General features: G+C 40.4%; 2 protein-coding genes across 2 annotated transcripts; one reads left to right on the top strand and one right to left on the bottom strand.

Annotated features, from left to right (window-relative positions):
- Positions 1–23814, bottom strand: LOC135468290 (alcohol dehydrogenase-like). The gene is made up of 10 exons (XM_064746459.1): positions 23629–23814; positions 9383–9503; positions 7754–7804; positions 7036–7180; positions 6211–6371; positions 5456–5562; positions 4405–4468; positions 2995–3113; positions 1381–1530; positions 1–1082 (listed from the first exon to the last, which is right to left on the bottom strand). Exons 1-10 carry the CDS (start codon positions 23734–23736, stop codon positions 975–977), a joined length of 1134 nt encoding a protein of 377 aa, XP_064602529.1. The 5' UTR covers positions 23737–23814; the 3' UTR covers positions 1–974.
- Positions 12713–19644, top strand: LOC135469150 (uncharacterized). The gene is made up of 3 exons (XM_064747690.1): positions 12713–13126; positions 16270–16698; positions 18895–19644. The coding sequence occupies exons 1-3, from the start codon at positions 13054–13056 to the stop codon at positions 19143–19145; spliced, it is 753 nt and encodes a 250-aa protein (XP_064603760.1). The 5' UTR covers positions 12713–13053; the 3' UTR covers positions 19146–19644.
- Positions 23815–24664: the final 850 nt, after the last annotated feature.

The following is a 24664-nucleotide window of genomic DNA, read 5'->3' as shown; positions in this document are numbered from 1 at the left end:
TTTCCAGTGAAAAGCTGTATTTTAATACACACTCGTTTCATTTGAAAATTTAAAAATCATAATACTTTTCTCAAATGCACATGGTTTAATGTAGCTAAGCACAACTTTAAAACAATTACAAAAAAAGCACAGTGCACTTATTTGTACACATTGTCAGTTTCGTGTCGAAAGACTGATCGATTACAATTTCTGATATTTTGCAGCACTGCAATCGGACGACCAAGTTAGAGTACATGCATAAGAATTAGAGGTTGCTTGTTGGCCGCTCCGTGTAAATACCAATCTTGGCTAGATTTTGCACTCCTGGTTTGCCGGTAGGAACATCCAAGGCCGTAAAACTATATAATTATAGCACCCATTTCATTGGTTAAGCTGACACCCGGATTTTACCAATCATATGATACGATTCAAATTTAAATATATTGATAACACGACATGATATGTCACGGGAATTCCTTATATGAGGAATCAAGATGACCATGTAAATTTTCAGAGTCGCAGTCTCCATAAAGGCATTGGTGTCCATCTTATTTTGAATGTGGATGTGGATGAGGATATATTTTGATTTACCTTTGATACACATTTTGATGCTTGCGGACATACTGATAGAATCACATCACAGTGTTTGTGAACGAATACAGTCAGCTTGGATTTTTTTCAGACATCACAAACTGAAAATGTCAGCCTGTTTAAACCTGGGAAATTCATTCCTGATTTCATTGTGTTTCCGAATTATGGCTTGTTATAGAAATCTTCACAGCGATTTTTTTTATGTTTCTTGACAGGCACAAAAATACAACATCATCTAATAAAATTCCGAACCTTGACCTATAGGTATCATGCACAATTTCCAGTCGATGAAGAGCTCCAAATGAGCAGGTAGCTTAAAAACACCCCAAAAAGTTGCAATTTATCTAGGTTATTCTATTTATACTACACACACAGTTTGAAGAACTTTTGATGAAAAGAGTTCATCAGTCGTAGCGAATGATACAGCGACCAGCAATCTTTCTTGCACGTAAGCGATCCAAGGTGTCATTGATATCGTCCAGTTTGACGTACTCCTTTGGAGGGGGGTTGACCTAAAAGAGACGAATACAGCTCATTAAGTTGGGTTCTGCTAAACGTAACTACCGGTACTCCCTTCCTCTGTTTGCAAAGGCGTTTGAACATGAAACTTATCATGCCTTTATCAAGAATTCTGACGGTTTCATTATACGCCTATATTACCAGACCATCTCTTGGGCGCCATGCAGGCGATACAGAATGTTGATATATACGAGAATAAACGTTATGGGAACGTAACCATATTCACAAGAAAATGTTTCTAGAAAAATTATTACTTTATTAGTTTTAAAGAAATCTTACACCCAATCTCACCTGTTTCTCGGACACCAATTGGATTAACTCTTTCATCGAAGGCAAACTTCCCACATAACACCCCAAGATCTTCCTCCCTCGTAGTGGCAGAAGAGGCAGACATAAATCCATACCTCCTCCAAACAGACCGACGCAAACCAAGGCTCCACCCTGCAAACAAAAACAACAACAAAAGAACGGACTTTAATGCTGTGTATCAATGTATTCATCGTATATGACTTTCAAATGTTTTGGAAATTCCGATGTTTCTGGTACATCAACACCTTAATATTTAGGCTACTGTCGAAGATGAATGTCCTATGTCAGTCCTATAGCCTCAGTCACATATAACCAGGATATGACTAGAAAGCTGATGAAATATTTTACCTTGTCAGTGCGGTAAGAGTAAGACTACGGATAATCAAGTTATGACTACCGACTCCCGTCATAGCCTTACATGAGAAGGTCTGTCAGCCGCCTTTAGCCGATTTCCCCCCACCATAAAGCTGGCCACCGTCGTATAAGTGAAATACTGAGTACGGCGTAAAACACTAGTCAAATAAATAAATAAATAAATGCGGATAACTACGATGGTCCGGCGTAGACCGTAGCAGGTCAGTAGTGTAAACGCTAAACGTGCCGGATTCAAAATGGTGTGAAAATGGTGCTCACGGTATGGAACATCATGGTCAACATTCATCCAGGACGACCCCCGGTGACGTACCTCGGATCCTCTGGGGTTATATCCGGGGACATCCGCAGTGGTGCTGAGCACAGCCACTGAGCAAACAGTGTTGTCACCCTCTTTCAAAGACACTTCGTCTATCCAGGGTCCCCACGGAAATACTATGATGGCGCTACATATACAGACCCATTATCACCAACCCGTTGATACTGCGGATTTATTGTGGTACTAGAGAATCTACGAAAGGCCGTGGGTTTCCTCTGGGCTGTGCCCTGTTTCCGCCCACAAAAATTCTGGCAACTTCCGTCGGATAAGGGAAATTTTCTTGCTTACAGTGTAAAACGTCAGTCAAGTAAATATATAAATGGGGCACTAGACAGTTAAAAGGATTATCCCAGATATCCACAGATGTTTTAAACAGTTCAAAACGCCCGAAGCTACCTTCGAACCACATATGGCCAAGCAAAACCACTGCTGGGTTCTGCGTCAACATACTAGCTGAGCGAGGCGTTTTGTCTGGTAAGCTATTTACAGTTATGTACAATGGTATTTTAAAGGTATCGATCTGCAATAATGTGACAGCATCGTTATATGGCTAAAATCATGATGAAAACGACACTAATTCCACAGCAAACAAAGAACCAAAATAAAAACCAGAGAGCAAACCACATTCAAATTCATACATTCCATTATATGAAGACGAAGCTCTACAAAGATGTGTCCTATCCACAGTGGTGGAGAATCGTTTAAAGATTTCCTGGATACATATTGCCATTATTACCAAAACTGACTGGTGCTTAAGCAAAGGCCAAGTTGTGTGCAGAATTTCATTCAAATCCGTCAGTAATGTCCTCCACAAAGCTGCGGTCATACACACCGACATATAAAAAATGATCTCCTTTATCAGTTGATACAGACACATTTTATGGGAGGTAACTCTGAGCACCTACCTTTGCAAGGCAGTCGTTTCCCCTGCTGGCTGTTACTGGCATGTTCACCAGATCTATTGCAGCGTGTATCTCGTTGTCATCACCTGCAGCACGCGTTCGTTTTTCGATCTCCGCTTCATCTAACGAAGAGAACAGTTAGACGATCCTCATACAATATCTCAAAGAAACAGTTATCGACTTAATGTTTGATAAGTACGGTATGATTTGTCTGCACACACTCGTTATCCTAAATATTTATTTATTTATTTGATTGGTGTTTTATTCCTTACTCAAGAATATTTAAACGACGGCGACCAGCATTATGGTGGGAGGAAACCGGGCATAGCCCGGGTGAAACGCACGACCATCCACAGGTTGCTGGCAGACCTTCCCATGTACGGTTATCCTAAGTATGTTAGTAGGCCTAAGACTGGGTCGTAACTTGGTGGAAGTTCAAATTCAAAACTTGGTTTGACTTCTTTGATTCCAAAATTTAAACAGTTGGTTGGTTTACCCATGTCGGCTTTACATTGTCTGCACTTCGGATTAGAATCAATGTATACCAAATATAAAGAACGAGTTCAACTCGTTAGGGTTAGTGAAATTTTCTGTGAGCGCCTCAGCTGGCTTGAGCTAAAGGCATGAATGCCATGAACGAACTGGATTGATCCAATACATGTATAGTCAAGATAAGCCGGAAAGCCAATATAGGGGTTAAATGTTCATCAGCATTTCTTAAATAATTCATTTAACTCATTGGTGTTTAACACCGCTTTTACTACCGCTGCGGCGGAGTGGGACATCGCCCAATCAGCTAAGTTAGATGCACTTTGACGTCAATCTCGATCGTGGACACGGAATTTTCCCCCGTGCTCTCCTTGTTCGTGTGGCCTCGTATTTATTTATTTCGCTGTTGATTTAAAGCAGCAATACTCAAAAATTTTTCATTTATTCAATGACGGTAAATTTTATGGGTCGAATGTACAAAGGAAACAACCGACTTTTGTCAACTTAGATTTGAAGTACGAACCTGCACGCTATGTTGTCAAATTATTTTCACCGAGGTCCCCTCTTCTTGTGATGGCGACGGTGAGAAAAATTAAGCAATCGGCGACCCTCGTATTTTTGCAGCCTAATATTCGCTGAAAATCACTCTTCTTCATCATGTCACAAATAGGATAGTTCGTCAGTAAACGTAATTAAACCTGCATAACCCTTTGGTTTGAACCTTACAGATTTAAATTTAAAACAGCATCAGACTCATCCGTAACTGGAATCAAACCTGTGCTCTTATTGGTCAGGATCATATCAGATCATTTTTCGACCACTCCACCAAGTATCCAATTTTTACAATTTTTGTAATTCACGAATTCACAATTCAAAACGATTTCTGACTCTGATATTGGATTGTTATACCATTAAGTTACTCACCGTCACTATTCCACAATACAGTTTTATCAGCGCCATGCTTTTTAGCCACCTCCAGTTTCTCTTCCTGTGAAAAAATTCAGTGCGTTGTGTAAGCATATGGTAGGCCTTTATGACTGAGCCAACTGTATTTAGTTATTCAGCGCCCTCAACACTATTTCTATGACAGGTGTTATGTGCACAACTGCCGTCAGCTTCTAAATTTAGCTTGCCACTGTTTACATATGCTAAGTTCAGGGCCTGCTGTCTGCCTCTACCTTAGAATGTTCCAGAATACGCTCAGTTCGGAGCCTGTTTGTTTACAACAAGTGTTCAAGAATTTTCTTATTCTAGAAAATTCCACCAGTCTATATAAGACCTATGAAAGCAGGTCAGGAGGGGAAAGGAGGAGAAAGGAGAATTATTGAGAGTTTGGATGCTTTTCGCTGTGCGTTACTTTAGTAGGCCTTTTGTGCTGAATTTTGGTGTCCTTATAGCCTCTGGCTTTGTTATATCCTATCTCCACCGAGCACTTGTTCAGTCTGAACTTGTATATTTTATTTATGCTCTTGTGTACACAGTGCTTATTAGTACACGGACCCTGCCTGTGTAATTTTGTGTATTTTTCGTCATACACTCGATCATACTGTGGATTTTCCCTCTTGTGAATATTGCCTCATTTTTAAGCATTGTGGAATATACGCGTCCGTTTGGACACCGTTGTACATGTAAGTACTTTAGTATTTGTATAGATACTGCTATCCTTTCTTGTTAAACTTAAGTACTTTAGTATTTGTATAAGTTTTGTTATCTGTTCTTGTTAAACCTAATAAACTGTTGTAAAATAAAATCTGCTGGTTTTGGTTACTTTTTTGTGCGGCTAAACTGTCGTGTATGTCGAACAAGCCATCTCTTTATAATACAGACAGTTTGAGTCGTAACACAGGAAGTTAACTAGTTGAGTTGATATGCACACACAGAGACACGCAGATAAGCCATGCAATAAATCTCGTCAAGACCTACATAGCTTCTCCGCGTCAAGGTAATACATATCATGGAAGTAGAACATATTTACAGAAATGTCAGCCACGACAACAGTAGTATTATGTAAGACTGCCTTGGCGAGCTGGATGCACCACAGGCCCAGGCCCCCAGCCCCAATGATCAGCAAACTGGCTCGACCTTTGAAATTAAAATAAATATGATTAAAACGGCAATTTGTATCAGTAATGCTGTGTTTCCACGGACATGCGATTACTCGTCCGTTAGTTCTTTGCGAGAAAGAGAATTACATAAATACGATGAAGTTTTTCTATGGACTCGATTTTTTAACGCAAGCATTACCGCAGAACCCAACTGGATAAGCCTCCATGCATGTGTCATGCATTTCAGGCACTTCTGATTGTTCATTGTTCTTAACCTGTTTTGCATTTTTGGAATTATGCTACATTTTCGGGGTTATTCCGGTTGTTTGATGGTTGCAAACTTCGACCCATTTTCAGTGTTTTCCCATTTTGACCAGTGAGCGACATATGGATGCAAAAACAAATCTATATATGGTCTTCGAAATACGTATTACAAAACACAACATACTAAGAAGAAAAATAGTCAGTTATACAGTACAAAAGTTCCACTTTGGTAGCCTAATGTTTAGAGAGTCAGTCTCGAAGTTGCGTGACTCATGCGGGATCAAACCCCGGTCGGGTCATACCAAACATTTTAAAAATGGTACTTAGGCCTATAGCTGCCTCGCTTGACGCTCAGCACAGAGGGGTTAGAGCACAGAAACAGGACTGGTTGACCAGGAGTAAATAAATACAGGAACCTCACCATTACAGGTAACAAACATGTCGATGGTGGGTTTAGCGAGTTTGATAGCACAGTAAGATGTCAGTCCACTACATGTCATCAATGCTGCGGTATCCATGGGGATGTTCTCCGGCAACTTCAAGGCGAACCGTCTCTCGGGCACAGAAATGTACGAACCATATCTGCAATGGAGAAGGGAGAAGGTCTATACTGCTTAAGCCTGATCAAAAGTAGTAGTTCTCTATATATTCTGACATATCGCTATCCAGATATGACAAGTGATTGGTTGGTTGGTTGGTTGATTGATTTATTGATAGTTGCTTTAGGCCATATCAAGATAACAGTCAATGTTATAGTAGCAGAAACCGTTTGTTCGGGTTAAACCACTGAACTTTGAGAAATTATTGATGAACTTTCTCACGCGTCTGGTAAATCAAATGGACATTATAAGGTCGTGGATACTGTACAAAGTCAAGGATGCTGAATAAAGTCAAGGATACGGTAAAAGTCGTGTATATTGTGAACAGTGTATAAAGTTGTGGATATTGTATAAAATCGTCCATATTCATGAATAGTCGTGATACTGTATATAGTCATTGATACCAGAAAAAGTCATGTGCACTGTATTAAGTTGTGAATATTTTACAAAGATGTGGATCCTTTGTAAAGTGGTGGATACAGTATAGTTAAGGGTACTGCAAAGTGGTAGATTCTGTATAGCCCGTATACTGTAAAGTTGTGGATACTGTATAAAGTCGTGGATACAGTATAGTTAAGGATACTGCAAAGTGGCAATTCTGTATAGCCAAGTATACTGCAAAGTTGTGAATACTGTACATGACTTACCCTCCGGGGGCTCCTAACCCTAAAGCGTTTGTCCACACCGAACATGTGTTTGTCTCTCCATTTCGGCACAGCCCACAATCTGGGGAGCAGCACCCCAGCCATGGGTACACTAACACCTTGTCTCCTACCTTCAGCTCTTCACCATCTTTTCAAGAAGGAAACATAAATCGTGTATAGTTATATTTCACTCCCAGTGCCTAGTTTTAGATTATCCAACTTTGTAGCATTAAAGAGAATGAATGGAATGTGTTACAGAGAGAGAAATTCTCTTGTCAATTAAGTCGGTCTTCGGCCATGTTTCTAAATATAGCGACTTGAGTGAGCTGATGATCAAAGGGAAACCCGGATAAAAAAGAACATTTTATTCTCCATGTACTAGATATACATGCCGCTGACCATACTGGCTTATAGATGATTAGCTCTGAAGTACCGTGACATAATTAGCACCTTCCCACGACCGCTCTTTTAATGGAGAGGTCAAAAATTACCATCAATCACGATCGTCGTTTCAAAACACAAACGCGTGAAGTGACAAGACCTGAAGAGACGCGATATAATGTTCGAAATAAGCTAGAGAGAATTCGATTTTACGAAAAACGGACACACTGCAACAGGAAATAAACGTATCAAGCCTATAAAGTCTGAATAAGGTGCGATTACTATGTCAGATTTTTGTGAGAATGAAACTGTTCCATTCTCATTTCCAAGACTGTACTACCTGCATTAGCTTCACTGCCCAGAGAATGTACCACGCCGGAGATTTCGTGGCCTAAATTACAAAAACATACAAAACAAAAAACAGGGTCAGTATGATAATGATACTGTGTTTAATCTACTACAGGTTACTGGTTTCATCACACCAAGCCCACAACCACGTTTTCGATTTGTATTTAAGGTTATTTCACTTATACGACGGCGATCAGCATTTTCGTGAGAGGAAACCGGGCATAGAGTGCTAGGGGGAAACCCGCGACCATTTGCAGCTGATTGGCAGACCGTACTACTTACGGTCGGAGAGGAATCCAGCATGTACTGGACTTAAGCTTACAGCGACCGCATTGGTGAAAGACTCCTAAGTCATTGCGCCACGCTTGCAACCACCTGTGCAACAACACCTACGTATATATTATTCTAATATAATGTCGGGGCCTCCGTGGCTCAGTCGGTTAGCGCGCTAGCGCAGCGTAATGACCCAGGAGCCTCTCACCAATGCGGTCGCTGTGAGTTCAAGTCCAGCTCATGCTGGCTTCCTCTCCGGCCGTAAGTGGGAAGGTCTGACAGCAACCTGCGGATGGTCGTGGGTTTCCCCCGGGCTCTGCCCGGTTTCCACCCACCATAATGCTGGCCGCCGTCGTATAAGTGAAATATTCTTGAGTACGGCGTAAAAACACCAATCAAAAAAAAAAAAAAAAAAAAAAGAAATATAATGTCTGAAACATTATTTACTTTAATTAAACAGGACATCGTACAATTACATTGAGGAAGTGGGAGCACCTGTTTATCAGCTTAGCTTCGTAATAAATGTCGATTGAAGACACTGTCATTTATTAACCGATGCATTACTGTAATACAGTAGGCTGATGGTTAGCAACGAATATTTTTAGCTTGGCCTATATTTCATCGGCTACACCTGTTACATAACAGGTTCAACCGCAGACAGGGAAAGCCCTTGCGTCGTTGTGCAGACCTGTCAATGTGGGCAAGTTGTCAATCGGCCTTAGCGATAGACAATTTCCCATCTAGTTGGGAGGGGTCCTTTAAAGGATACATGAAAAGGAACTATATAAAACAAAGATTATGTTTCTATGTCAAATGAAGAAAATTATGCCCCAGAATTTTTACTAAGAAAATTTAACTTTGGGGGTATTTTTATTCCTGTTCTTTGGGTCAGCTTAGTGCCCCCTCCGCGCTGCAACACCCTCGCCCTCGCCCCTATTCAGCTAGACCCGTTCGGTCTGTCCACCACAGAGCTCTTTTTAAACGGAGATCTTCGTTGACGTCACCGTTGCCAGCTACTTAATTTCCGGACTGACCGCTGGGGCATTAAGAAAACTGTACTTTTTTTATCCCCCAACGTGAAAGTTGAAAAATTTGTTTGTACTTGTTATATGCTATTACACATGATAATCTACACATGAAGAAATAAAACCATTGTCATATATCCTTTAACATATATACATCAGAAACCCCAGGATTTTTTTCACAAATAAAAGTGATATTCGTCTAGATTTCACTGGGACAAGCAGTTCAAATTTTGCTTTCCTCTTACATATGTCATCTATATATACATATCGTGTGACATTTGGTGTCAACTCGGCGTTCGCTGCATATGACAGATCACACTTACCTAAAACCTGAGGAAATTTGTACGTGGGCGTGTCTGTAAACTTCATGACTTTATCTCCTCCCAGAGGGATTTTATCATCTTGTAAGTGAATGTCCGTGTGACAAACACCCCCAAATGATGTCTGTGGATATAGAAAATTGATACCGAATTGATTTATTGATTTTCGTACGTCTGTAATACTGCCATCAAGTCCCCCAAAGAATCCTAGGAATGCCGGGTATTCTCTGTACAGTAAAAGAATACATGTAAAGGTATTACAAAACGATGAGTATGTTTTGAAGGAACACGAGACGCCAAAAATGAGGGAAAACATGGTTTTTGAAGCATATTTTCCAACTTCTAATAACATCTCTATAAATATGCATGTTTTCCATCACAGGTTGGAAATACTCGGAAATGCAATCGCTGAACATTCTGGGAGCGCGGGACCAGCGAGCCCCAGTTGTCACTCTTGAGAAGACCACAGCTGGCTAATTCCGGTATGGCCGCTGGGGTCTTCAGAAAGCTGTAGTTTAAAAACGTTCTCATGCCCCAATAAGAAAATTGCGAAGCTTTTTTTTGTATTGTAGGACCGGAATGAACCCAGACCTGGAGTGCATCCAGAAAGATATAGGCCTACATATGTGTAATATAAGCATGGTATAATCCTCAATTTTCGACATGCTGGCTTCCTCTCCGACCGTAAGTTAGACGGTCTGTAAACAACCTGCGGATGGTCGTGGGTTTCCTCCGGGCTCTGCCCGGTTTCCTCCAACCATAATGCTGGCCGCTGTCGCATAAGTGAAATATTCTTGAATACGGCTTAAAACATCATTCAAATAAATAAATAAAATCAATTTTCGGAAAGAGCCTGTATGCGGGCTCACAAATAGATGCATGCATTTGTTGGTATGTGAGGAGCACGTTACGATTTGACCAACGTGATTTTCAGTAAAGTCGAGAAAAAAAGTTTAAAACTGTGGTTGGGGCCTACATATAAACGACAATTATCACATTTCTTTCGCAGCTTAAGAGCTAAATTGACTTTACAACCGCGCAACAGCTTCTGTTTATTCGGATGACCGTTTATTCCATTTTCGGATTTAGGATTTTCTGTAGTTTGGATATGATCAAGATATTGTTGAAAATTGTTTTGGATTTTCTTATATTAAACATTTGATGACAAGAAATATAATTTTAACACATGGCCTGGTAGACCAATTTAAATTACACTCTGATTGACAGAAATGTACGGAAGCCCATCGGTGTCAACGGTGAAAAATTTTTTAATTTCGAATTTATACATGGAAATTTCGACTTTTTTCGAAATTGCGACTAAATTTCCACCCTTTTCTCTACAGTTAGGCTTCTTCTCGCCAAAATTTATTGTGACATGCTGTCTTCCTCGGCATTATATCAGTATACGTTGATGACAACGGCAGGTCGTGTGGAACTGTGTCATGTTCTGTTTTCACCTCAGGTTGAACTATCCCGATATATTCTGCTCTTTTTAGCACATGAACATGTAGTAAAAGGTCGAAATTTCGAATTTCTTATGTTGGAATTTCGACTTTCCTATGTTGAAATTTTGACTTTCTTCCGCGAGATGTTTTTTTCACCGTGCACTGATGGGCTTCCGTAGAAATGCATAAAATGGAGTTATTCCAAATATGATTTTGAATGGCCCGCGTAAATCCAGTGTGTTCTTAATAGGTCACTCCCGAATTACCGTGGCCTCTGACAATTGATATATTTCTAGAAGGTATGTATTCTTTATGTGAGTTTGCTTTGGCCGCCGATGACCTTATAGTCGTTTAAAGAAATGAGGCAGTTCTTCATTTCTTGCCCCGTTTTAGTAAAGAATTAAGATATAGTAGAATAGGTTCAGTTCAACAAAGGTTTATTCTTGTAAAGAAAACCAATGATCCATATCATCTTACAATAGCATGACCGTTACACTCCCATTATTTGCATAAATAGAATGAAGTCGTATTCAACACTTGACAGTTTATCTCTCTGTTCTATATATCTCTATATTCTATAGCTCTTGGCCATTTTCGGCCTGGTATGAAATCATGGAAAATAAAATATAATACAATAAAAAGAATTACAGGGTAGAGAGTAAAACCAGAACATCGACGAGAGTCTGATAATTGGCAAATGGCCACACGAAAGCACTGAAATACGGCCTCTTGTCAATTTACCTCAATTGAGATTTCAATCTAATTGTTCATTTAAATGCTTAAATAGAAGCAAAATACACACCTCTAAGCACCATGGCTGAAGCAGAATTAAGTACTAAAAATTAAAAAAAATGCAGTGATGATAATAGCAATTTGCTAGATTTCACTAATCTAGAAGACACACTATGATATTGTGCTGTGCAGCCATTTCTCTCATGGGTTAATTTTCAATTTATCATTATAATGAATGGAATGATTAAAATACTAATCTATTCATGTATCTATTTACACACACCAAGCGAGTGAGTGAGTGTCGTACAATTTTTCAGCCATATGACAACGAAGGAGTCATCAGAGTGCATGTAAGGACGGATTTCCGCCGCTCTTTTATCTAGTGCTGCTTCTGACTAAGATGCCTTACCGAAGGCAAGTAAGCTGCCCGCCAGAGCCATTATACTGATACGGGTCGACCAGCCGTTGCACTACCGCAATGACTTTGAGAACACTGCCGCTCCCAAAGCAGAGGCTCTAATAACTGTGCTAACGGGGTCGGTACACATGCACCAAAAGTGTAACTGGGAGAATCAATGGCGAGTTACAATTGAATACATGATATACAACTATATGGCTCAGGTTTCTAACCTACAATGTGTATGTAAAAGTATCTCATTTCTTTTACCTCTGACGGGCTGTTCTGATATACATGTAGGAAATTATATCGGTAATAGTTTACTATGTCAGAACAACACACCAAAATTAATTAATTATTCCAACAATTGTTTGAACTGGTGTTAAACTCTCGATTACCATGAAAAAGAGTTATGAGTTTTGAGTGCTGAGGGTTTTTTTTGTCTGAGTGAACATAGGCCTATACATCAGGCCAACCCTTATATATACCAATACAATGGCCGTGTACCCCTTTCGACCTATATGCTGAGGACATATTCCTTTGTGACAATCTATATAGATCAAATGTGGTTCTTTGCATTTGTAAGGTAATAAAACACCACATAGATCAGCTGTTTGGATGACCAAGTGACCTGCAGTGCACAAGCCTGACCAGGTTGTCGTCATTGTCGTATGTACATGTAATTGTCCTGTGTGGGAGGGGTGGAAGAGGTCAGAGTTTTGGGAGACAAAATTTCGGCACCGGTAACAATCACATAAACCTAGCAAGTAAATATAGACATAGGCTTATACGGAAGTATGCAGAGCAGCAGATAGCAAGGTGGTTTATATAGGAACAGCAGACTTTTATTATAAAAAAACAGTTAGCTGACAGGCTTTACCCCCAGATGCCGTTCTGTCAGTCTATCCCTCTGTGATCATTGATCCCTGGATGACGGCTCGTCTCAGTCGCACTAGGTAAATTTACAGCTGACGTTTGAGAACACTAAGACGACGTATCAATCAATTAAAGTGTCATCTCAGCTTGATACCTGTGAGGGATACAGATAGACAGGCCTTTAGATCTACAGAGGAGGGGCACTGACTGTGTATATACGCGGTATGGCGGTGATACGGAGGGTGGGTGTCCTTCTGACTCTCCTCACGGGGCTCATCCTAGGGACAGGGGCTTCAGGTAAGTCCTAATTTTGAACCTTGTATGTATGTATTTATGCCCTGGGACGGCGGGGGGGGGGGGGGGGTTCATGTCATACTTAACAATTTTTCAGTCATATATGACAAGAGACAAGAGTAACTCGGCGTGTGTACATGTATACGTCTTGTGGCAAGGCGAGTACATGCCGCTACTGAAGTATCATGCAGAAGACACCAGACATGACACCCCACCTAGTCACATTATACTGACACACGATCAACCAGTCCTGTTTCCTTGCTCTAACCTCTCAGTTGTGAATGTCAGGCGAGGCAGCAACAAACATTATCTTTAAAGTCTTTGGTATGACCCTACCCTATATACAGGGTAGTTTCAACTTCCAAGCTAGGTCCTACATCTCACTATATACGGTACATATATATTTTCCAACGCGTGGAATGGTGAATAAACACGTATTATACAATGCCAAGGAGCCTGACTTAGCCCAGTGGTTAACACTATCGTCTTGTTATAGCTATTACACTTGAGGAGAGGGCTCAGTACCTTGGATGGGCCGTGAACTTCTGACTGTTCATAGGGCCTTGCATGGTATTACCAGTCGACGTTACTTGTGGGAGGGTCTACGTTGTCTCACTTTTGCCAATATTTACCAATATTAGGTACTCATCTGTGCACAGAACGCAGGAAAGACCGTCAGTAACTTGAAGAAGGTTTGTGGTTTAACCCGGGTTTTCGATAGCCATAAAACTGATTCTCCATGTCATATTTAAGTTAAAAATCCTTCAGTGTATGACGGAAAACAACGATCAATGATTATAGCTGCTTTTCCCAGAAGTGACCACACCCTGCTATGAGCCTAAGGCAGTGCAAAATATAAGGAAATATAGCGTGTCAACTTTTTTTAGTCTAAGTAAAATGAGGATCCCCCGAGGTTATATAGGATAAGTGTGGTTATATGTAAAAAAAAACTAAATATCTAGAAAGAAACCGCGTATTTATCATTAGGTCAGTCAGGTTTATTTTTCTGTCTCTCTTTTTTTTCGATAGAAATTCTTTGGCTTCTCGGTCTCCAATTCAATAAAACATGATTGACTATATACTATTTTACACACCCTGGTTCGTTTCCTCGTGTGGTTGTTTAGATCTGTTTTTAAAAGGGCATGGCGACCACCTGAAGGCATCATCAACAAACATGTATGAAGTGGGCTATGCACGCTACATTACACATGTATGAAGTGGGCTATGCACGCTACACTACACATGTATGAAGTGGGCTATGCACGCTACACTACACATGCATGAAGAAACAATCGCATTGATTTCAGCTTTTGAAAATCAGACTACAACTTAGGAGTGGGCCTCTGTGGCCGAGGTGGATAGCACGCCAGTGCGGCGCAATAACCCAGGAACCGCTCACCATTGTGGTCGCTGTGAGTTCAAGTCCAACTCATGCTGGCTTCCTAAAGGTGGGAAGGACTCTCATCAACCTGCGGATGGTCGTGGGTTTCCCCTGGCTCTGCCCGGTTTCCTTCTACCATAATGCTGGAAGTCGTTGCATAAGTGAAATATTCTTGAGTACGGCATAAAACACCAATCAAAAATAAAAAATATAAATAAATACAACATAGGATAATGAAATAGCTGTATGGGGCTATATGTATATGTACAAATATATGTTGTTACATAAACATATCTCCACAGAGCTAAACATTATAGATACAAAGTTACCTACTGACTTGTAACTCGATCCTTAAGAAGAATTTCACTCAACAAAAATATCTGTCAATTTTGTCTGTCTCTCAGTCTGCTGTCTGAGAGATGCTAGAACCTAATCTCTTAGCATAAAACATGACAATGCCTAATTCAGCATAATATCCTCTTAGGCTAACACAACCTGTATTTTAAATTAATAGAATAAGAAGACTGTAAGGTGAATTGTAGCATCCAGGAAGAGAGGTAGGACAGGAGACAGGATTCGAGCCTTTGATCACACAGAATATGTGAAGATTAAAATGTTGTACGGCTTTTTTTGTTTGATAACTTTTTATCAATTCCTCTGTATCAACAGGTCTGTAGATCGTATTTGCATGCCTATCCCTCATCGCTGTGGAGCAGTACATCATGCACATGCGCAGACCGAGATGGATGCTTCCACGTGCTTGTGTAATATCGTATATTGCACGCATTCTTAATCTTATAAAATATGAATAACACTAAGACAAAGTAAGAAAAGAGCATTCTGCAGACAAACTCGATCTTGTGCCCCTCCGTCTTGTCTTCTACTTACGCGAACGCAAACACTGAATATTTTACCAAAGCCCTGTGTATATATTAGCACTTTCGCAGATAATCGTAATATAAACACAATATCTGAATGTATACACGGAATCCCCAAATCCCTCCCTGGTGGTGCAATCTGACGACCGTGCCGTATCCATATCGATTGTGTATACATGTGTCCATTCGCTATTACATGATAACAGTACAGTGCAATGTGCTGAGATGCTCTTTACCCTTTACGCCATTGTATGTCCATGTACGCTCTATATGGCGGAGCATGCGTTATGCATGTACATGTTCGCCACGGCACGAGGTACTTCTTGTGAACATATGAATTTGTGGGGTTTGATCACTTGCAGGAGCACTGTGGCTAGCAAATTGTTTTTCAGTTAATTATCTACCTATAGAGATTTACTTACGTTTCTCTTGAGAAAAAGTGCTTTATTATTATTTTTTTAATGAATCTAAATGTTCAGGTAACTGGCCTTATCAAACGGTAGGAGCACTATATAGATGAGGACCTGGCTTAATCAATAAGCATCTTTTCCTTGATATTCTGGGTTCTACCCTAAGTTTGTGACATTAACTTAAAGACTCAATTGGGGCCTAAGTCACCATCTCTGACATTGCCGTTTCAAAGTACAGTGTATAATTCATCTAGGCATCATCATGAGTGCATTTACTGACTCCTGGGGGGGGGGGTGCTCATATATTGAGTCAAAAATGGAGATTTCAATACAAGCTGGTATAACACATACCTTCCCCCCCCCCCAGAAAATGTTCACCTGTTTAATTAATGAATACTACAAAGCTTGTTGAAGATGTAAGGCAATATATGTATGCATGCTTGAACGGTGTGATGCTTATAGTAAATAATTTATCAGCGTTTTCAGAGTGCCCGTCAGAAGAGTGGGAGCTTGATGAGGAACACAATCGCTGCCTGTGGCTGTCTAAGACGGGACTGGATTATGACTCGGCCCGAGAAGACTGTAGGAGTAGGGCGGGACATTTGACAACGCCTGACAAAACAGATATACTGCAAAAGTCGTTTGGCTCGAGAGAGAGACGCCTCTCTTTTTGGACTGAGTACCTTTTGGTTTTGCACGGCCCTAGGTACCGATTATTTGATGGTTCCGGTACGGAAGTAGAGCTGTCATCGTGCGGTGAGTGCCAGTCACTGCTTGACCAGTCCTCAGAAGTGAGAAACCAGTCGGTGACACGTGTCTGCGCTTACGTGACCGCCAACACGTTCTTGACGTGGACTACAACGGACTGTCAACAGGAGCACAGCTTTGTCTGTCATCGTACTCAAAGTAAGATGTGGATATTAAGTAATTATACTCACTGAGAATCTCAGCTAACATAATTAGGATAGTGTCTATTAGACGGCGACAACCCTGGGGGGTGGGGGTGAGGATGGGGACTTTTCTAATGTAATTCTTGTGTTGAACGAGGAAGTAGCCTGTAATGAAAGAGGATGTCCGCAAAGACGAATTGATTGTTGTTTAATATTCACTTATATTTCGGTCAGTTTATCATATGTGCTAGGAAGAAATTGCCCGGGGTAAACCACTGACCTTTGGCAAGTTACTGATAAACTTTTCTACTTGTGACATCGTAAACTTGCGCTCCATATTTGTGGAATACCAGTGGTCATCAACGAAAGTTAGACTATAGGTCAACGAGCATCGTCGATCGCATACTGTCACCAAAGCCATTATGAGCAGTATACAGTACATGGCAGTGTGGGAACCTACAAAATTTAGCCTAACATCGGGATCATCGTGTGTATGCCTCGCGGTTAGAAGTCGCTCACCTTATTTAGTGAGCAAGTCAATAGTGAAGCAACAAGCATTCCATAAGACGAGCGCTGGAAGCCAGTGCTGTCCTGTTAAAGGTCAAGTTATTAACGTCGTTATTTACTACTCTCAAAAAATGAATGTTAAATTTAACAGAAAGTGTTTCATCTGAGTGTGTGATGCTGAAAGTGTATTATTTTATTGCAGAAAATTATTCTGTTAAATATATCACACATATTCTATTTATTTATTTATTTGATTGGCGTTTTACGCCGTACTCAAGAATATTTCACTTATACGACGGCGGCCAGCATTACGGTGGGAGGAAACCCGGCAGAATCCGGGGGAAACCCACGACCATCCGCAGGTTGATGAGAGTCCTTCCCACCTTTAGGAAGCCAGCATGAGTTGGACTTGAACTCACAGCGACCACAATGGTGAGCGGTTCCTGGCTTATTGCGCCGCACTGACGTGCTATCCACCTCGGCCACAGAGGCCCACTCCTAAGTTGTAGTCTGATTTTCAAAAGCTGAAATCAGTGCGATTGTTTCCTCATGCATGTGTAGTGTAGCGTGCATAGCCCACTTCATACATGTGTAGTGTAGCGTGCATAGCCCACTTCATACATGTGTAGTGTAGCGTGCATAGCCCACTTCATACATGTGTAGTGTAGCGTGCATAGCCCACTTCATACATGTGTAGTGTAGCGTGCATAGCCCACTTCATACATGTGTAGTGTAGCGTGCATAGCCCACTTCATGCATGTGTAGTGTAGCGTGCATAGCCCACTTCATGCATATGTAGTGTAGCGTGCATAGCCCACTTCATACATGTGTAATGTAGCGTGCATAGCCCACTTCATACATGTGTAGTGTAGCATGCATAGCCCACTTCATACATGTTTGTTGATGATGCCTTCAGGTGGTCGCCATGCCCTTTTAAAAACAGATCTAAACAACCACACGAGGAAACGAACCAGGGTGTGTAAAATAGTATATAGTCAATCATGTTTTTTTGAATTGGAGACCGAGAAGCCAAAGAATTTCTATCGAAAAAAAAAAGATAGACAGAAAAATAAACCTGACTGACCTAATGATAAATACGCGGTTTCTTTCTAGATATTTAGTTTTTTTTTTACATATAACCACACTTATCCTATATAACCTCAGGGGATCCTCATTTTACTTAGACTAAAAAAAGTTGACACGCTATATTTCCTTATATTTTGCACTGCATTAGGCTCATAGCAGGGTGTGGTTACTTCTGGGAGACGTACGGACGGAGAGGAAGCCAGCATGAGCTGGACTTGAACTCACAGCAACCGCATTTGTGAGATGCTCCTGCATGGGTCATTACGCTGCGCTAGCGCGCTAATCAACCGAGCCACGGAGCCCCCCTCCCCCCCCCCCCTACCATTTTAGTATTTATACAACATGAACAGTTAGAACATTACCCTATTAACTGCAGGTATATTGATAAGAGAACGGAAATGAGAACTGAGCCACGAAGCCCCCTAATGATATGCTGAATATAACACAATACTGCGCAATAATAACAGAATACATTCTAGCATCACTCAGACAACAGACTCCCTGTTGAAATTAACAGATTGATTTGTGGAGGGTACATGTATATGATGCAAATGTGAGGGTTTTACTTAAACCTCTATTGTTTTTGTTTTGTTTTGTTTTTTTGTCTTTTTTTTCACAGATTCAGAGCACCAGCCGCTGGCACCACGAGATATTGCGGCCATTGCTGTCGGAGCCTTTATCCTTCTGTCTTTCTTCGTGACATTGTCCATTGACTTTTACTTACACGTGAAAAGGGAAAAACAGAAGTACGTAAACAGTACAAAGCCCGACCTTGACCACGAGAAAACGCCACCGTTAGATTTTTCCGTCACCAATTTTGGTTCAAAAGTAGAACTCATTCCGACAAATGCATTTCCGAGCAATGTATAGTTAAGATGGTGTCTCTACTCCTAACTTTGGTTCACACGCAAAACTCATTTCTGACTTAAGTCAAAATTTGAAATACAATCCTAAAGTTTATTTTTCCGTTTCATAAAGTAAAACTTTGTGCAACTCATCAATGTTATCTTAAGCCAAATGTATCCAAATTTCGACTTTTAATACCAAAAACTGAGCATCAGAAATGGCTTTGTCGAATCAGCCCCCGGGATCAGGAAGCGATCGTAAGTCAAAATTTTAATCATTAAATTTGGTTTGTTCATTTCCGTTGTTGAAATTTGTTGTACAGTAACTTTAATTGTCGCTCAATATTTTAACCTGGTTACATAGGAAATAACAATTTTAAAGTGATTTTAAATTTTGACTCAAGTCGAAGATAGCTTCATGAATTCGTGGCCTGGTACTGTATGTATAGGATATGTGGACTTGGCGTGTCAGATAACGTCTAACACCGTAAAGTTCAACGTAAAGGATGTGCATGTACTATTGTTTCCCAACTATTTCAATGTTAAGAGTATAAATAGAATAATTTATACTGATATTTATTTATTTATTTGATTGGTGTTTAACGCCGTACTCAAGAATATTTCACTTATACGACGGCGGTCAGCATTATGGTGGGTGGAAACCGGGCAGGCCCCGGGGTAAACCCACGACCATCTGCAGGTTACTAATATATATATATATATATATATATATATATATATATATATATATATATATATATATATATATATATATATATATATATATATATATATATTCTAAATTATGTATATATATATATTTATATATATATATTCTAAATTATGTGATGTGTCAAATGAGAAGGATCAAGTCACACTGTGATCTTTACACTTAATGTTTCGCTCAAAATATTTGACCATGTTAATATATCTTCTTAATAAAACACAAATATTTTGAAATGTTGTTGCGGGCATATATATAATTATTTTGAAATTCTGTGCATGGACTGTGGTAGTCTGATATCGCCTTATTGAGCAGTGGAGAGAACCGCTCAAGAATTTGTCAGACTCACGGCAAGTAGCATTCATGAGTAGGCCCCCTATTCCCATGCAGGCATGCTTCGGCCAGCGGAAAAAGATACACCCTACGTATACTGCGCAATAATTGGTAACACTAGCTTCATTATACGTCATCTATGTATATATATATATATATATATATATATATATATATATATATATATATATATATATATATATATATATATATACGACAACGAATACTTCTATAGCACACAGGAAATCCACGGCCATTCGCAGCAGGTTGCTGCCACACCTCCTCACGTACAACCGGAGAGGAAACCAAAGCCTCGCTAGCACCACTCGGCCATGAAGGCCCCCGAAGTAATATAATAATATCCGAAAAAAATCGACCCGACACAATCTCACAAAAATATTCCCATATGGATGTTCTAGAATTACGTTAACTTTTAATGGCACAGTTCAACAACAAGTTGAACCTACATGATTTTCATGGGTTGGGTTCATGGGTTGGGTTCATGGGTGGTGGCATCATGAAAACCCGGAGAAAACCTCAAACCTTCGCCTGGCACGTGATATAAACACACAGTTAGGGTACAATGGTCACACCATAATGAACATAAATCTGCGTGGCAAATGTGCACAGTACTACGTACATACCAGGCTTGCTCCTGTAAAGCCATAAAATTTCACTTCCAGAACAAGATTATGAATCGCAGTACGTGTACTGAGGCACGTATACAGGCTAAGTATATAAGCATTTGTATTTATCTATGGGCGTTTAAGTTCCCATACCATTTTATTTATTTATTTAATTATTTGATTGGTGTTTTACGCCGCACTCGAGAATATTTCACTTATTCGACGGCGGCCAGCATTATGTCCGCAGGTTGCTGGAAGATCTTCCCACATACGGCCGGAGAGGAAGCCAGCTTGAGCTGGATTTGAACTCACAGCGAACGCACTGATGTGAGACTCCTGGGTCATTACGCTGCGCTAGCGCGCTAACCAACCGAGCCACGGAGGCCTCCCATACCATTTTAGTATGTATAGATGAACAGTTATAATATTAACCTTATAACTGCAGGTAGGGGCCTCCGTGGCGTTAGCGCAGCGTAATGACCCAGGAGCCTCTCACCAATGCAGTCGCTGTGAGTTCAAGTCCAGCTCATGCTGGCTTCCTCTCCGGCTGTAAGTGGGAAGGTCTGTCAGCAATCTGCGGATGGTCGTGGGTTTCCCCCGGGCTCTGCCCCGTTTACACCCACCATAATGCTGGCCGCCGTCGTATAAGTGAAATATTCTTGAGCACGGCGTAAAACACCAATCAAATAACTAAATAAATAAATATATAAATAAATAAATAAATATAAATAAATAAATATAACTGCAGGTACATTGATAAGAGAACGGAAATGATGCGGGTGATAAACTATTGTTTGACCATATGTCACTTATCACACTGCCTTTGCTGCATGCCCTGGCTGGTATTACTCTCTTTTGTACATTAACTTACATATCAAGACTGGACCGGCTAATTGATGCATGCATGGACTGTGTATTTCCTACCAAATTTACCAGTATATACACATTAACATCATGAATCCAGGCACTGTGTACCACAGGTAGGCCTGTATCAACATGTTTTACAAGCTATACATGTCAAAAACTTGCGGATGGCCGTGTGTTTCTCTCACGGGCTCTGCTCGGTTTCCCCCCACCATAAGGCGGGCCGCCGTGGAATAAGTGAAAAATTCTTGAGTACGGCGTAAAACACCAATCAAATAAATAAATAAATAAATACAAGTTATACTAGTATACGCGGTATATACACGTGCATGTGTGTTAAATCCTGATAATCCTGATAATCCTGAAAGGTTTACCGTCAGTAAGGAAAAACTAAATCGCTACACTTACTCAGGACACACATTGTCAGTGACAGACCTATAAACTAAGTGACTAGATGCCATTATGAGACAATATAGAACATTGAATATTCCAGCTAATATTCATGATAATTTGTTAAGTTTCTGACTGTTCATCAGAGATAAATAAACAAACTTTTTCAGCCGTATTGTGCCAACCTTTATTGTCTAGCGTAACTATATTCTATATTCTACTATATACTATTAACTATGAAAGTTTGCAGAATTTTAAGCATGTTTGAACGAATAAGATTATATCAGTATATCCCACATTAATATTCGTTATAGGCGATCCCGGTATATATGCATTCAAAGAACAAATTGTGGGCTACATGAAGCTCATGGACCACCTGACACGTGGTGAGTATTTTACGACTCTGCCAGAGAATTTTTCAGGACATAATTAAGGGATCGTCTGCGCTCTGGACATCTACGGGTAACGACGCCTGCGCAAGATTGGCAGATTCGTCTGACACACATCAAAAACAGACGTCAAACAGCCATAAAAACCGCTGAAATCATTCCAGACATTGTGGCATAAACACACAAATCGTGAAAAAACATCGTCTGCGCGACATTGGGTTGCGGGCACATGGACCTACGATGCGCTCGTCTTTGACGCCACAACGTATATCGTATGAACGACAGCGATCTTCAACGCCAGCCCCAAAACGTTAAACAATGGCTAGAGACCTAATCACGATCAAGGCGGAGATTCCGCAATCAATCTGGTGACTTCAGTGAGACGTAGATGCATAGAAACAGTCGACGCCCCTGATGAGCTTGCTAACGTTTCATTTTGACCCTTCCTCCGACAATAAACCTGAAACACATTCGCGACGTGACTTTTATAAATACATGTATAGTACTATTTGACTTCTTTGCCTTGCCATGAAATGCACCTTAAGTAAATAAAAAAAGAAAATTGTCGCATTTGGTCGTGACCTGCGTATCGCATCCGCACGCATGAAAACATAGAAACTCTATTCATACAAAATTGCATAGATGCATGAACAACATAATTCAGTGCTTACAAAAAAATGTTTCATTAACTGAATAATATTTTCTAAAGGTTATATACGAAATTTTATTTTTTCTCAACAATGTTTCACTGAAACAATGTTCCAAGATACGATCGACGTTTTTAAAAAAGGTTCACGGAGCAAACTGAGCAAGCGGGCTCATGCACTGTATGTGGGCTTACGTGAGGTAAGCTGGAGTGGGTATGTCGTCTGCAGCGAAAAAATGACTTGAAATTTGAATCTGCCTGTTACGTAATAGGCGTTACTGGTGTTCTACATAGTAAACGCTGTAGGAATAATCAGCCACATAGCGCGATGCAACATGTAGACATTTAGCTTGTTGGATGAATATAGGCTTGCCGTTCAGTTGACCAATATACCCCTCACAAAGCCTTTCAGCCGCTCTCCCCGAGTCCACACTAATCCACTCTCCCTTTGTCGGACACAGTACACACTGAAGATTTCAGGAGCGGTTTAACACAAACTAGTTCACTCTAGCACATCCATACAGCTAGATACTTACTTTGATGACGAGTCCCTTTGGTGGAGCATCGGGTATAGGTTTTTCTTTTAAAACCAAAGGTTTTCCAGCTTCTACAAGCTCTGCGCACCTCATTTGTGCCATGTTCATGGAGATAAAGCGCACCGAATGTGGAAAAGCAGACGCTTATCAATTATATTGATAATCCTACAATTTGACCTTGTCCTACATTCACTTAAACCAGGGACTTTATAGGCTCATGCAATGAAACATTTTCAGACTTAGCCCCGCATATAGGTACAGTGCCGTGTGCATGATCTACATAGTATGAATTCATTGGCCGAGTTCATAAGGTCGACTTGACTTTCAATCGCCGGGATATAACGTCTATAGGTGTGAACAGTTAAATAATACAAGAGATAATGTTTTCACGAGATCACTTTTGCCGAAGTTAGTCCGAAATAGCCGGAATCACCCGAAACATCATACTAAGAACAAACTAGTAGAAAGAACACGAATTTATGTATTCTTGAATAAGAAGTGTAATGTTGGCAAAGATTTTTGTTTTGTCTTACACGTAATAAGATGAAGAATGTCGTTTTATTGGGCTGTATATAGTAACGAAATTGAGACAGAATCCCGAACCAAAATTGCCTCGTACGTTGTCCAGCGAAGTCACTGACAATCAATAAGATCAGCGGCATCCAGAGTAATTTTGTTAGTGAATTTTACAGATTCTTCATACATTAACCATTTATGTAAGATTAAATACACAGTAAGTTTAATTGTTTACTGTTTGCTTTAATACAGTACTGTGCAGTGTATTTGTCAATCATGTTCACTGTGTGACTTTAACCGTCTCTGATGAACAGATAGCTAAGATGTCAGCGCAATCGGAAGTCTTGAGGGTGCGTTTAAAAACTCAGTATGAGAAGCTGATATATGAACTGAACAATGGTTGTAAGAACCAGGGTGCATCAGCGGAGTACAAACCTGTGATGGTGTTACCTAGAAGAAAACTGGACACAAGGAAGGTTGCAACGGTGAAGTCTGTGTCACGAATTGAAACTTCAGTTCA

Source organism: Liolophura sinensis, chromosome 6 (genome assembly GCF_032854445.1).
Source record: "Liolophura sinensis isolate JHLJ2023 chromosome 6, CUHK_Ljap_v2, whole genome shotgun sequence".
Classification (NCBI taxonomy): Eukaryota; Metazoa; Mollusca; class Polyplacophora; order Chitonida; family Chitonidae; genus Liolophura; species Liolophura sinensis.
Note: the sequence above shows the minus strand (reverse complement) of the source record. Positions and strands in the feature narration are given on the sequence as shown.

Coding starts and splice junctions, on each gene's coding strand:
- LOC135469150 (XM_064747690.1), top strand. CDS start 13,054: ATGGCGGTGATACGGAGGGTGGGTGTCCTTCTGACTCTCCTCACGGGG. Junction 13,127..16,269: donor CCTAGGGACAGGGGCTTCAG/GTAAGTCCTAAT, acceptor ATAATTTATCAG/CGTTTTCAGAGTGCCCGTCA. Junction 16,699..18,894: donor TGTCTGTCATCGTACTCAAA/GTAAGATGTGGA, acceptor TTTTTTTCACAG/ATTCAGAGCACCAGCCGCTG.
- LOC135468290 (XM_064746459.1), bottom strand. CDS start 23,736: ATGAACATGGCACAAATGAGGTGCGCAGAGCTTGTAGAAGCTGGAAAA. Junction 9,504..23,628: donor CAAAGGGACTCGTCATCAAA/GTAAGTATCTAG, acceptor CTATATCCACAG/ACATCATTTGGGGGTGTTTG. Junction 7,181..7,753: donor GGGCAGTGAAGCTAATGCAG/GTAGTACAGTCT, acceptor CTTCTTGAAAAG/ATGGTGAAGAGCTGAAGGTA.